Source organism: Pseudorca crassidens, chromosome 4 (genome assembly GCF_039906515.1).
Source record: "Pseudorca crassidens isolate mPseCra1 chromosome 4, mPseCra1.hap1, whole genome shotgun sequence".
NCBI lineage: Eukaryota > Metazoa > Chordata > Mammalia > Artiodactyla > Delphinidae > Pseudorca > Pseudorca crassidens.
In genome coordinates this window covers 109,881,483-109,896,103 of record NC_090299.1, presented here as the reverse complement: position 1 = coordinate 109,896,103, position 14,621 = coordinate 109,881,483, and the positions used below count along the sequence as shown (strand labels likewise).

At 35.2% G+C, this 14,621-nt stretch overlaps 1 protein-coding gene across 4 annotated transcripts in view; it reads left to right on the top strand.

Moving 5' to 3' along the window:
- CNOT6L (CCR4-NOT transcription complex subunit 6 like) overlaps positions 1-14,621 on the top strand; it is a 119,458-nt gene that overhangs the window by 90,942 nt on the left and 13,895 nt on the right. For all 4 annotated transcript variants that reach the window (XM_067736336.1, XM_067736335.1, XM_067736334.1 and 1 more), the window contains 3 exons: positions 398-552; positions 10,856-11,007; positions 13,820-14,047. In XM_067736336.1, the coding sequence (XP_067592437.1) occupies positions 398-552; positions 10,856-11,007; positions 13,820-14,047 (535 nt within the window). The remainder of the gene's footprint in view (positions 1-397; positions 553-10,855; positions 11,008-13,819; positions 14,048-14,621) is intronic.

Below are 14,621 nucleotides of genomic sequence, written 5' to 3'. Positions count from 1 at the left end.
CACAGTTGAGAAATTTGAAATAATTTTTAAAATTACCTCTTTATAATATAAAATTTGCTATTCCATACCACCTAATCTATAATATGACCAACTTTCAATTGTTCATTTACCAGTTGAGGAAGTGAAGTATAGTGGAATGAATTCTAAATTGGGAGTCAAGAGACTTGGGAACAACTACCTGTGTGAGCATGAGAAAATCACGTTATTTTCTGGTTCTCTTAGGTTTTAAAAAGCTGCCATTGTCAAATGGTGGCTGCTATCAATAAGATAAGGTACTTAGATAATATTTTTTAAGTGAAGTATTTTAACTTGGTCACACCTTACTCACAATGCTGCACGTTTTTATATCTTAGTTTTCCTCTGTCATGTCAATGATAATGTTTCTTTGTCATCTCAGGAAGTGGAAACAGAGCAATACTTCACTCTCTTTCTGCCAGCATTGAAGGAGCGTGGATATGATGGATTTTTTTCTCCAAAGTCACGTGCCAAAATCATGTCTGAGCAGGAGAGAAAGCATGTGGATGGTTGTGCAATATTCTTCAAAACAGAAAAGTGAGTTAAGGAAATGAAGCATAATAGTGTACTTATTTCTTTAATTCCCACACATTTGAAATTGTCTTTGGTTTGACCCTGAAATAGACAGGTAATATAAAAGTTTAAAACTACTGGTAATGTTTTATTTCTTAGGCTGTGTATTGAAAATAAGAATGTTTACTGTATTATTCTTTATGCTTCTTTTGCCAAATTACATTAAAAATATTAAAGAGTATATACTTGAATATGATACTATATTTATATATTTTCATGAAGTAAAATATTAGTTTTTGTGTAAAAAAGAAAGTAGATTTTTTTTGCTAGTTGACCTTTTTCAGAATCATTCATTTTATGAACTTTTCATCTTTTTAAATTAACATTCTATATGTTTATTTAGTCATTCATTCACTAAATGTTTACTGAGCATTTGCTTCGTGACAAATGCTGTGCTAGTCACAATAGTCTCAAAGACATACAGTTTCTATCCCACTCAGAGCTCTAGTAGGAAAATCACAATCTAGTATGGTATATATGAGGCAGAGATATGCAAGGATAGATAAGGGAGGACACGCACAGAGCTTATGGAGGTAGGGAGTTAAAGGATTGACTGAGACAGGACAATGGAAAGCGGTCATGACCTGAAATGGAAAACAGAAAACATGACCTTTGTTTTTTCAGGGCTGTAATATAGTTGATGAAAATACAGTCAAAGATAAGATGATGACTGCTTATTAAAATACATGAACAATCTTGTAGAGACCTCTGTGCTTTTAGTATTCTTGAGTTTAAAATGGAAAAGATTATCTGTTCAGAGTTAGCGACAAGAATTAAAGGAGATAATGAATGGATAGGTACTTCATAAATCATTAAGTGTCCTGGAAATATTTATATTATTGTCATATTTCTCTGTTTCTGTAATCCTTTGCAATATTAGTATTTCTCTCTTACTGGGTTTATGATATTGTGCGCATTGGATTTAGGAACTGCATTTCCTACTTGAGGGTGCAGAGCCGTAACACACTTAGAAGGCTATCTCTCCCTTTTTTTTTTTTTTTTTTTTTGGTTTGGAGTTGTGAAGAGTTTATTTTGTGACTGTTTATTTCATTCTTTTATTTATCTATTTTTATTGAAGTATAGTTGAGTTAAAATAAAGTGAGTCAGTTATACATACATACATTCTTTTTTATATTCTTTTTCATTATGGTTTATCACAGGATATTGAATATAGTTCTCTGTGCTGTACAGTAGGACCTTGTTTATCCATTCTATATATATAACAGTTTGCATCTACTAACCCCAAACTCCAAATCCATGTCTCCCCCACTGCCCCTCCCCCTTTCCGTTCCCCCTGGGCAACCACAAGTCTGTTCTCTATGTCTGTAAGTCTATTTCTGTTCATAGATAGGTTCACTTGTGTCATATTTTAGATTCCACATATAAGTGATATCATATGGTATTTGTCTTTCTCTTTTTGACTTACTTCACTTAGTATGATAACCTTTAAGTCCATCCATGTTGCTGCAAATGGCATTATTTCATAGAAGGCTATCTGTTGAACGCTGGCTGAGTGACTAGATGGTTAGAGGCAGATTCCTTTGGTTATCATCCTGAGGAAAAGAGAGAAGTATATTTTTGCCTCATAAAGGCTGCCAGTTTTACAGTGGAAAATTTGAAGGAACCTCCAATAGAAGACTGAAATATATGGATTCTCATAGAGATTGTATCCTGTAGTTAATAACTTAGGTTTGATACATTAGATAGGGAATCATCTACTAAACGCCTGTGACTATTTTCCTATATTTTCCTGTTTGGTGCCTATTATAACAAATCATTTCAATGTTTTTATTGATACAAGCCTATTTATTACCAGCATGGCATGTTATTTTAAGTAAATGAATTAAGTGAATTTGAAAGATATTTGAACCCCTTCTTCTCACTTATTTGTACCTACTTTCATATCTTTTCTGTGACTTTTTAATAGAGATTTTTCATTTGTTTAATAATTAGTACAGGGCCCTGAAGTATTTGAGGTCAGGATATGCTAAATTCTTCTAGTGGGTTGCTGATTTTTTTTTTTAACAAATTTTAGAATAACAATAGCTATTACTTTCATAGTGTTTACATGTCTGCCAGTTTCTTTTATTTATACTGATTATCTTATTTAATTTTTAAAGCAATCCTCAGAGGTAGGAATAGAGCTATTTCCTCATTTTTATAGATGAGGAAACCAAGACATAGAGATTATCTGGCTTCACAGTCAATGCTTTTAACCACTGTACTAAACTGCATCTTTAGATTTCTTTTTTTTTTAATATTTATTACTTTTTTTAATTGAAGTATAGTTGATTTACAATGTTGTGTTAGTTTCAGGTGTGCAGCAAAGTGATTCCGTTTTACATATATATATATTTTTTTCCAGATTCTTATATAGGTTATTACAAAATATTGAGTATAGCTCCCTGTGCTATATAGTATGTCCTTGTTGTTTATCTTTAGACTTACTGTTTCAGCTTCCGCTATCACTTGTACCTATTAAAAGGTTACCTCATTTGGGAAATACTGCCTTGAATTTGATATTTGTTACCAGTATTCACGCACAAATTTCCTTGAAACAATTAAAAAAAGAATTACTGATAACATTGAGACATGTAACATCAATCTGTTTTTCCATTTGCCATTGTTTCTTTCTGAAAGATGATAATACATAAAATTTTTTTCATTCCCTTTACAGTTTTGAGAGGAAAATCTAAAATGCCTTGATAATTTACTAGAGGTAATTAAGATTTTGAACTAACAATTGTCTAGGAAACTTTAAACAACCAAGTATTTGAAAACTGATACTTGAATTATTAAAAATGCTGTAAATTATTTAAGAGATAAGTACATAGGAAATACTTCGGTGCATCATTTGCATTTCTTTCCTTCTTCAACTTTTTGCCTAAATAGTAACATGGATCCAGCAACAGATGAAGACCTTGAGTGTGATATGTTGTTAAATTCCACCTGTTTTGAACAGTGCCAAATAACTTGCTGATGTCATGTTATATGTCCAATGCCAAACTGTTTGGAATTTAACACAAAGTATACTATGCTGCATTTCTTCTACCCCTTCAGATTGGAGAAATGATGCAGTGCAAAGAAAAGACTGTTTGGAAGCCAGGTGGTTTTCCTGCTCATGTAGCTGTATAATCTTGAATGAGTCACTTACCCTTTCTGGGCTTATTTTCTCATTTGTACATATTTGTGTATTACCTTGTAAGAGAATTTATATGATTTACAAGACTAACAGTTAAAAGATAGCTGTAGAAGAGTGCTTCAATTCTCTGTACTCATTCTCAAGGTCTTAATCTTCTAAAACCAGAGTATCGGATAATTTCTCATCTTCATTGATGAAATTTTTTTCCCTTCATGGAAAACAGTGGTACAGAATGGGTAACAATAAATGGAAACTATAATAATCACTATTTTTAGCAAAATATTATAATAAAAATCTCTTATCCATCATGATGGAAGGATAGTATATTGCTTAGTAATGGCTGGGACACAGACCATTATTCAGAGAATTAGAGTACATTATATTTTATATCGTTTTTTTGTTTTTGTTTTTGCTGTACGCGGGCCTCTCACTGTTGTGGCCTCTCCCGTTGCGGAGCACAGGCTCCGGACGCGCAGGCTCAGCGGCCATGGCTCACGGGCCCAGCCGCTCCGCATGTGGGATCTTCCCGGACCGGCGCACGAACCCGTGCCCCCGGAATCGGCAGGCGGACTCTCAACCACTGTGCCACCAGGGAAGCCCAACCCCTATATTTTATATTGTATACATTATACTTTATATTATATACATTCTAGTTTAATCTTTGGGGATTCAGAAGGCACTTCAAGATTTGGTAGCACCTTTTGGTCATTATGAACATCATTTTTTGGGTAATTAGGTGCATAAAGATACCAGAAAATGGAAATTTGGGTTGATAAGATGCCAGAGATCACCTTTTCTTTGTCCTTTATCTTAATAAGTGTTTTCTTCAGTGCAAAATATTTTATAAAACAGACATATACATATAGGTCTGTATTTTGTGTGTGTGTGTAAGAAGAGACTGTTATTATAGATAAGTTTTTTAGAGTCGGAAAGTTTCTCTTTCCCATGTTTTATCCTATAGACTAAACAGTTAGTAGAAATGGAGTCTTGGAGCCCGATACGCAATTTGAAGAAATCCAAAATGTTGAAAAATGGAGCTGAAACCAGATCTAGACTTGCTTTTCCTGAGGTTAGCATTTCTGATCTGATCATGCTTTGTTTCAAATCAGTGAGAAAGGGAAAGATGAAAACAGCAGTTTTAGAACAGTGTGACCATTACACTGTGAAGAGGCAGTCTCTTCCAATAGGACTGGGAACTAGGTTGTCATGGTGCTTAGTCCTTACTGTATTGCCTCTGCTGTCTGTCTCAGAGGTACCAGGTAAGGCCAAGTCCTTGTTTCTCCTTCTATATTATGACAGGTGGTTTTGTGGTTGAGAAGAGGTCATTCAGAGGTTATAGTGTTGTCCCAAAATGACCTATTGTGATAATCCTGTCTTACTAGTTTCTCAGTTACTAATTTTTTCTGTCATAGGTGGTGGTTGTGTTTAGAATTTTAAAATCTGAGATTGTGGTTTCTGGTTTCCAGTGTTAGCTTTCCCATTAATTTAATCTGAAACATAAAATTATTGCTTTATGCCAGTTTCCTTTACCTTTCCAGTATGGATAATAATAACTGTTCTGCCTAACTTCAGAGGTTTCTTATGGGGCTAAAATGATCAAGAATGTGAAAATGCTTTTAGTGGTTAAAAGAGTTGTACAAATATAGGTAGGATGGTGAATATCCTCTTTTCTTCCCTGTTTATCTCACTCTCTAAGCTTACCTTTTCTAGCAGATTGTTTTCTGGCACTCCCATGATTACTTGAAAGGACCTCAGAACACATTTTATAGCATCTTATGCTGAATATACAACAAAAACTTCTATTTGGTTTAGGTTTAAGAGTGAGTTTAACGTGATCAGAAAGGGTCGTAGTTAACAGAAAGTAGAAGCAGAGTGAAGGTTATTTGGTTGTAGGTAGGAGGGGAGAAAGTAAGAAGTAGTATTGTTCTAAAGTAGTGTGGATAGAATATGGATAACTATTTCTTACTGTTTTATAAATGTATTATAAATATAGAATAAAATAAACACAAGATAAGTTATAGGAGATTATAACTCCCTATACTGGTGCTAGAAATCTCATTTTCTAAAGGCAGAGTCCCTGAAAAGTTCTTATGGTTCAAGGAGTATATCTATGCTCTTATTTCTCACTGGAAAGAAGGAATTTTCTTTTCCTTAGTTCTCAACTATCTCTTTGGTTCTTCAACTACTGGTGAAGCTGAAATAATAAAATTGAGCGTATAACTCTGACCCTTTTAGAATCTCTAAGCCCCAAGGAGGGAGGTGTAAGTTATAATGACATGTGCTCTATTTAGGAAAACTGGTTTTATTTTTCTGAACTTTTTGAAACCAAAGACATTATAAAGCAGATACCTCAAGAAGATTGGGAAGTTTCAAAAGTCAAAACTAGGGCAATACAATTATAAATTATACTAACAATGAGGAAGAAAGTTGGAGGGGTAGTTGGAGGCATCTAATGAACCGGGTAATTGTTCAGGATTCGTTTTAAAAGGACTGTTTTTTGTTTTGGGGTTTTTTTTTGTTGTTGTTTTTGATTAAAAAAGTCAATAACCAAGTATGTGTTGAAGAAAAAGAGTTTATGAACCTATGTTCTTTGCCATGAAAATTAAGAAAAAGGGAAAATCGGGTGAAAGTGTTAAGGCAACGAGGAGGATATTTTAAATAACGTGTGCACTGTAAAGGGGTATACCTGTGTGGCTTGTGCCATCACTAATTGACGATCAAGAAAAAACCAGAGGTGTGCAACTTCTATTTTGCTTTCATGGTCTCTGTTGAGGAGAATTATTTTCAAAGTGGAAAGACTAAGACCAGGTAAGGAGGAGATTGGCAAACCAAGAAGAGATTGGTAAGCCAAGAGAGTCACTAAAGTGCCTTAACTAGTTAGGTTTCCATATCAATATAATTATATCCCATGTCCCCATAGTATTAAAATATCTTGCCAAAGTATGATTAGAGGAGTATTGTGTTGGCCACAAAGTTCGTTGGGGTTTTTTCCATAAAATGTTACAGAAAAACTCGAACGGACTTTGTGGCCAACCCAATAGATGGCATAAATATTGGTGTATAGGAAAAGTTCTAATATATTGGGGACAAGTAAACCACTTCATTTTTCAAAAAATTGGCGAGCCTCAGTTTTCCTCATCTTCGTAATGGTAATAGTAATACTGTCTATTGCAATTTGAGTGCTCCAGAAAGAAGACTCCAAGTTACTTCGGTGTTTAGGAGTTTATTAAGGATCAACAGCTGTGGAAAGGAAGGGGAAAAAGCAGAAATTAGCATAGAGAGTAGAGCTGTGTTGCAGACCAGGACAGCCTCAGCTGACCCCACCCTGTAGCTTTAGAGCTGAAATGGCCTGTGAGAGTTAACCCAGGAGGGACCAAAATCCCCAGACCTTTATCTTTTGCTTTTGATCTGTAATTGGATACGTGCCACTCCTAGAAGTACTTGACCTTGGTGAGGCAGCTCTCTGCAACTGGAGCAATTCCTGAAGGATTGATGAGGAATCTGGGCAGCATCTCTTCATGTCCACGCCGTTGCAAAGTTTTAACAAATTTTAGGACTAATATGTATGAAGTACCTATCACAGGTCTTGATACAAAGTGGATCCTCAATAACGGGCCCCTTATTTTTTTTATTATTATTATTTGTACTGTCCTATTGAGAATTTTGATTATTTAAGAGAAGACATATATATACATATAAGATTTATAAAAACTGAAAAGCTGGCAGGGATATTTAATCTTTTGGAAAAACAGAATGTAGTTTCCAAGTACCCTTAATATCTGAATGGGTGAAATAATGGGCAGAAGCTCATGAAATGATACTCAACAGAAATAAAGTCTGCTACTCTTAGATTATTAAAGGAAAGGAAAGAGGAAGAGGTAAAATTAATTGAGAGCACAGAAGAATATTTATATGCAAAAAAGTTCATTACTAAACTAAATGTTAATTACTATAACTAACGGCATTAGTTATAATAGCTCATATCAGAAGTAAATGTGCAACACAGAATAGTTCAATTATGGTGAATATAGTGGACTATAATGCAACCATAAAAATTGATTTTTGAAACATATAGTATTTTATAGGGAAACATCCATGGTAGAATGTTCATTAATATAGACCTAGAGTATTATTCTAATTGTATAAAAAATGTTTGTGTGCACGTGCATGGAGAAAAGTCTGGGGAAATATATTGACTTGTTGATGGGGGTGTTAGATTGCAAGTGACTTGAAATTTTCTTTATATTTTTAACTCATCCCCAAATCTCCATAGTAAACAGGTAACTTACTAAAATCATTTTTTCACTTGTTTGTTTTTAAGCATCTATAAATGCAGAACTGAAGAGACCTGGTTTAAGAGCTAAAAGAACCAGAAAGTTTTAGATATATATTAGTACTTATTTGGCTTATAAATAGCATGGCTGTCCCCAAGTGCAATTTCAGTCTTTATTAACAAAAATACAGTCCAAAATGAGGAAGGCAGTAGTTCATTTTTGCCCAGCTCTAGGTACTGCACCTTTGGGTGAACTTGAGTTTTTCAAATGAGCAACTGTTTTACACCATATATCATATAAAGAATTGATAATTTCTTTTCTTGAGAAGACTTGGGGATGATATTTAAAGTAGTGTCAAATGGAAAAGAAATTCCATATTCCTGTAAAGAAATGATATAGATCTAGTTTTGATGGAAGAAAGATACAGGGAAACATTTTAGTTAGGGAAGGCAGTTCTAATAATTAGACAATTCTAATAATTAGATATATTAGTTCTAATAATTAGATATTAGATGTGGGGGGGGAGAATATCTAATTATTAGAACCCCTACCAAATAATAGCCTGACTTTGGTAGAACAAAAATATTCCAATATTAAAAATATAACTATTAAATAGAATTTTCAAACTTTCCTACAGAACCCTAGGTTCCTATAAATAAGCCTTAAGAGTTAATATTTACAAGATATTTCAAAAATTAAATACAAATAATTAAACTGTAATTTAAAAATAACATGTTCACTCAGATGTTTCAAATATCAGATTTTAACACTTTGGAAATTGATAACATGTTCCTGATATGCTGCTTAGTTGACTTGTTGCAGACCTCTGAATTGAGTTTTTGCCTGCTTTCTTTTTCTGAGTTCAAAGTCAGTTATTTACCACTTATATCTGTGTGTCTGTGTGAATCAGGATTTTTATTATTAATGCTGTGTAACCAAAACAGAATAGAGAAATAAACTGGGTACTGAGATTGATATGACTATAATTATCATCTATACCCTCTGATTTCAAATTTTTATAATCATCAAAACAGATACATCATCTTCAGTGATTGATTTATTTAAACCTAATACTGCCTTTATGTTTTATGTATAAGAATCTTACCAGAAATTGTTTGAAAAAGGTATTCCACTGCTTAAAGACATTTTTAAAAGTCTGATATGGAGGATGATCAATTCTGTCTGTAGAACTTAGTTTGAATCTGCCTACTTCTCTTTATTTCTCTTGCCTTAGCCTAAGCCACCATCATCTGTCATCCAAACAACCTCAGAAACTTTCTAATTGTTCTCATAATTCCTGAACTGTGGCTCCTGTAATTCATTCTCTACAATGCAGCTGCAGTGATCTTAAAAAATATAAATCAAATAATAACATTTCCCCGCTTCGAACCTGTTCAGTCAGTCTTCTTCCTCTTAATCTCCAACACCATTTCTACCCTTCCATTCCTTTCTAACCTATAAACATACAAAGTTGTTTGCTGATCCAGGATCTCTCACTTCTTCCTCTGTCTGGAATGCTCTTGATTCCATTCTTCACCTCGGTAGTTCCTCATCCTTCATGTTTCAGTTTAAATATCTCCTCTTTAAGGTAGAGGGTGCAAACTACACTCCCTTTAATCACTCTGGCGTAGGAGTAGGCACCTGACCCGACCTTTTATTCTTCTCAGAGCATCTGAGACATTCAGAATTGGAGCAAGGAGAGGAGTATTATTTCGTCTAGCAGTGCCCTGCAACACAGTAAGATGTTAGTATTTTTGAAGGAATGTGTGCAGGCTTCTCTTTCAAAGCTAGGAGGAAGATGGGGTGGGGACCTTTTATAAGAGCAAAGATGTCTTTTCTCCACTTAAAACCTAGTGAAACGTAGACAGTATATTTAGTAGGTTTTGGTTGTTTATAAATACTCCACAAACTTAATAAAACTAGGCTGACAGAGGTTAAATGGCTTGACCAAAGTCATACTGCTATTAAATGACAGTGCTAGACTCAATGCTATTAAATCCTACAATACCTACTTTGGCACTAAGGAAAGGAAATATTAGTGCAGATGCAGAAGCTGTAATCACAGCGAGAGCCATTCCTCATCTTATAGAATCTTTCTTTCTGTTCACTTACATTCACCTAATTCCAGCTTTCTAGTAAAAGCCAGATGGAAAAATCGGCTTCGACTTAGCCGAGGTAAGGGTGTGTCCCTGCATTTTCTTTGACAGATTTCTTGATGTGGTGAGAATAAAACTGCAAACAGGGTAGGTAGATTTTATTCTTATTTTTTTTTAACATCTTTATTGAAGTATAATTGCTTTACATTGTTGTGTTAGTTTCTTCTGTATAACAAAGTGAATCAGCTACACGTACACATATATCCCCATATCCCCTCCCTCTTGCTGTTCTTTCTTATTGATCTGCTGACTTAGTTAAGGTTGTGTTCACCTTTGAATACCAGAAAATCCCAGCAGTAGCTTAAAGAAGTAGGAGGAGAGTAATTTTCTCACACAAGAAATCCAAAAATGGCAGTCCAGAACTGGTTCAGCTGCTTCTCCATTCAGAGTGGGCTGTCTTTTACCCTCCTGTTTCTCACCACAGGGGCAGAGATATAAAAGGGTAAAGGAATACACACATACACATACATGCACACACACCATCTTTGCTAGGTGGCACTTCCAAGAAAGTTTCTACAGTAATCAGACCTTTTTCCTCTCATTGGCCAGAACTATATCACAAGGCCTCTTGCAGCTAGAAAGTGACTAGGGAGACAATGAGTAGCATCTATATCTTGTGCTCCCTTCATTTAATGGCTTTTAGCATGATAGTCCAATTATCTAATAACATAATACTAATGCATTGTACCTTTTAGATTTACATTGGTGCAGAAGCATACAGTGGAATTTAACCAAGTGGCAATGGCTAATTCAGATGGATCCGAAGCTATGCTGAACAGAGTGATGACAAAAGATAATATTGGTGTCGCTGTGGTATTAGAGGTCCACAAAGAACTATTTGGAGCAGGTGAGTGCAGTTTAAAATATTCTTACAAAAAATAAACACCATCTGAAGTGCAGTGAGTCTTGTTGATATTTATTGCGTAGTTATTTTCTTGTCTTTTGAGGAAAGTTAAGGGAAACAGGCTGGAAAATAGCACTAATTGTGTAAAACGTCATCTATATCTTGGAATATTACTTGCCAGGTAATCTGTAAAAAGAAAAGTCTTTACTATGCCATTAATTCCAAAAGGTTATTCGAAATAAGAATAGTTTTAAGCTGAATTTGGAAATTATGATGATTTGGTTCTCCTTTCAGCCATATTTTTAGCTTCTTGACTGAAATCTTTTGTCTTTAAGGTTAAGTACTTGGCACAGTTTCTCTAATTTCTTTGTTATATCTCAGTCATTGTCAGGGTAAGAGCGGCATCTTTTATCTACCTGGTACTTTTGTTTTCCACTTTAGATATTTATAGCTTCCTTCAAAGTAAGAAACTCATTATGTACTTTGCATATCCAGACCTTTCTTTCCCCCTCTCTACTGCCTGCCTTTCAGTATTTCATTGTTTACTTAACTATATTTTAGGTAAGAGCAAGGAGAAGGTGTCAAGACCACATCAGGGCTTTTTTTTTTTTTACATCTTTATTGGGGTATAATTGCTTTACAATGGTGTGTTAGTTTCTGCTTTATAACAAAGTGAATCAGTTATACATATACATATGTTCCCATATCTCTTCCCTCTTGCGTCTCCCTCCCTCCCACCCTCCCTATCCCACCCCTCCAGGCGGTCACAAAGCACGGAGCTGATATCCCTGTGCTATGCGGCTGCTTCCCACTAGCTATCTACCTTACATTTGGTAGTGTATATATGTCCATGATTTTTTTTCTACCTGTAGAAGAAAAGATTTTTGCCTTAAGTACTGATAGAATTATTCAGACCATGCATATCTGTCAAACCTCCTTTTCTCACTGTTCTTCAGGTTATCCATCATCAAAGACAATCAGTCTTTGATGTGAGATTTTAAATTCCGTCTTCTTTTGTAGCCTCTCCATTTTTACTGACTTTTATGTCCTTTCCAGTCTCATTCTTCTCAAAAGTTTGGTACTTTTTTTCTGGTAATGCGAACATTGAATTTCTTTTAGTTTTACTCTCCTTTTAATTTGCAGAAGAGTAATTACAAATTATATAGTTAAAACTTTCACATTCTGAAATACCTCTCTCTTATACTCCTGGAAGAGTAATTTAATATTATAGAAGGTGCTTATGGCCTTTTTGAAGGGGCAAGTTTTTAATATTTAGTGTAGTGAACATTTAATCTACAGCCAAAAGTGACACTGTAAAACTCCTAGGGAAAGAAGAGAGCTTAGAGAACGATCAGATTGCTTTAAAAATGACCATTTCTGTCACATATGAAAGATACTTCAGTTATTTGTTTACTCAACATTAAAGATAATTATAGCTTGGTAAGACGGAAACTTTACCAAAATAGTAGGCTAAGAAAATCAGGTCTTTCTGCAGAGTTTATCTTTTTAATAGAAAATGTTAAGAGATACTTATAGAAATTCTATAGAAAAAATAATTTTGTATGTATCTAATATTCCAGCAGTACAAAAGTATATAGAGTAAAACGTGAGAGTCCCTTCATCTTATTCATACCCTCTCGGAGTAACTCTTAGTCATTCTTTACACATTACTAACGTGTATGTGTATAGTTTTATTTAAATGGCATCGTACCATGCATATTGAGTTTTGAGCCTTAAAAACTTTATGGACACTTTTTTTCTCTGTCAGTACACAGTTTTCACAGTTTGCCCCTTCAGAGGTGCTTATGGCCTCTTTGAAAGGGCAAGTTTTTTAATGTGTTATCCTCATCCACCATGTTAATATTTATTTTGACAGAATTATAAAACAGTATTTTAGGGGAAAAAATAACCTTAGAGATTTTATAGTTGAATACCTCATTGTCCAAATGAGGTATTCAACTGAACACCAGAATGGCTAAGTGATTAGAAATAAAGGTTAGTAATTAGTAATAAAGCCAAGTCTGAAACCCATGTCCAGACTTTGAGAGCACACTACTCCCTAATTCTCAATTTTTAAATTACTTCTTTTGGGTGTGTGGTATGAATTTGTTTTGGTAGCAGATTCATAGCAAATTCACTGCCTTACTTTATTTTGTATAGGTTAATATAATGTTACTGCCTCTTACTGCTGACCCTGTCACTGGTGTGCTCAGGAAATGCAAGGTGAATACGTACTGGGCAGTAGGAAGAACTTAAATTAAGGTTTAGGTGATTCAAGTAACTGAAAACCTACCTCACTAGGTTATTGTGATGTTTAAATGACAGAGATATTTAAGCTGCTTGTTCACACTAAGCTCAGCAAATCAAGGTACTCTAACTAATTGTTGGTTACATCACAGTATAGTTCCTAACTTGGGTAGAGAGCAGGAGTTGGCAAACTTTTTCTGTAAAGGGCCAGGTTGTTAATAGTTTAGGCTCTGAGGGCCACATATGGCCTCTATCACAATCTTCTAAAAAATGTTTGGTAGAATCTTTAAAAATGTAAAACCAGCCTTAGCTCATGCAGGTTGTACAAAAACAGGTGGTTGGCCAGACTTAGCCCATGGGCTGCAGTTTGTCGACCCCCATGTTGGGATTACCAGAATCTCAGCACTTTAGCTTCTAAGAACTACTTTATGAGATAAAGGGGAAAATATAAATGAATGGGAAAGAATAAAGAAGTGGTTATGGGTTTGGGGGAGAAAACCTTAAGATACTGCTTTTTTGATACATAAAGTATAATCTTAACCTTTGTTTCCCTAATGCTTAAATTTAGGTATGAAGCCTATTCATGCTGCAGACAAACAGCTGCTTATAGTGGCAAATGCCCACATGCATTGGGACCCAGAGTATTCTGATGTGAAACTCATTCAGACCATGATGTTTGTCTCAGAGGTTAAAAACATTCTGGAGAAAGCCTCAAGTAGGCCTGGCAGCCCAACTGCAGATCCTAATTCCATCCCGCTGGTGCTATGTGCAGATCTTAACTCATTGCCAGATTCAGGTATTTATAACATCATTTCCTCTTCGCTTTCAGTTTTGTTTTTACTTCTAGTTGAAAGGTCAGTTAGCTCTTAACTTTTGAGTAGAGACTTTCTCTTCTAAATTAGAGAGTGTATCAGTAAGAATCCCAGGAATGGGACATGGAGTAATTGAGGAGAGTTTATTTAGTTAAGCTATTTCCAAAGATGTGTGCAGGGTTAGGGACACAAAACAATGAGTGATGCAGTACCCTGTTACTAGGGGAGATAGGGACCCTTCACCACCTGTACACCTAAGGGGGAAAAGTGGTGGGAGTTGTTATCAAAACTTGGAAAAAATAGTTACGAGGAGAGGGCCATGTAATGGGAGTGATGGATTTGAATTGGGATGCGATCAATCCCTTGCAAACTGACAAGCCAGGGGAATATATGTCCCTGCCTCACTCTGCTACTGTCCTCTGATCTCTCGCCACTGCTGTCCATTGACCAAATCCAACTAGAAGCTAGAGCGGGGAGGGGTTTGCAGTTGATGCAAGTAAAGGTCAGCCTCCTGCCCCACAGAATGCAGTGGAGAAGGGTGACCTGAAGAAGCAACCA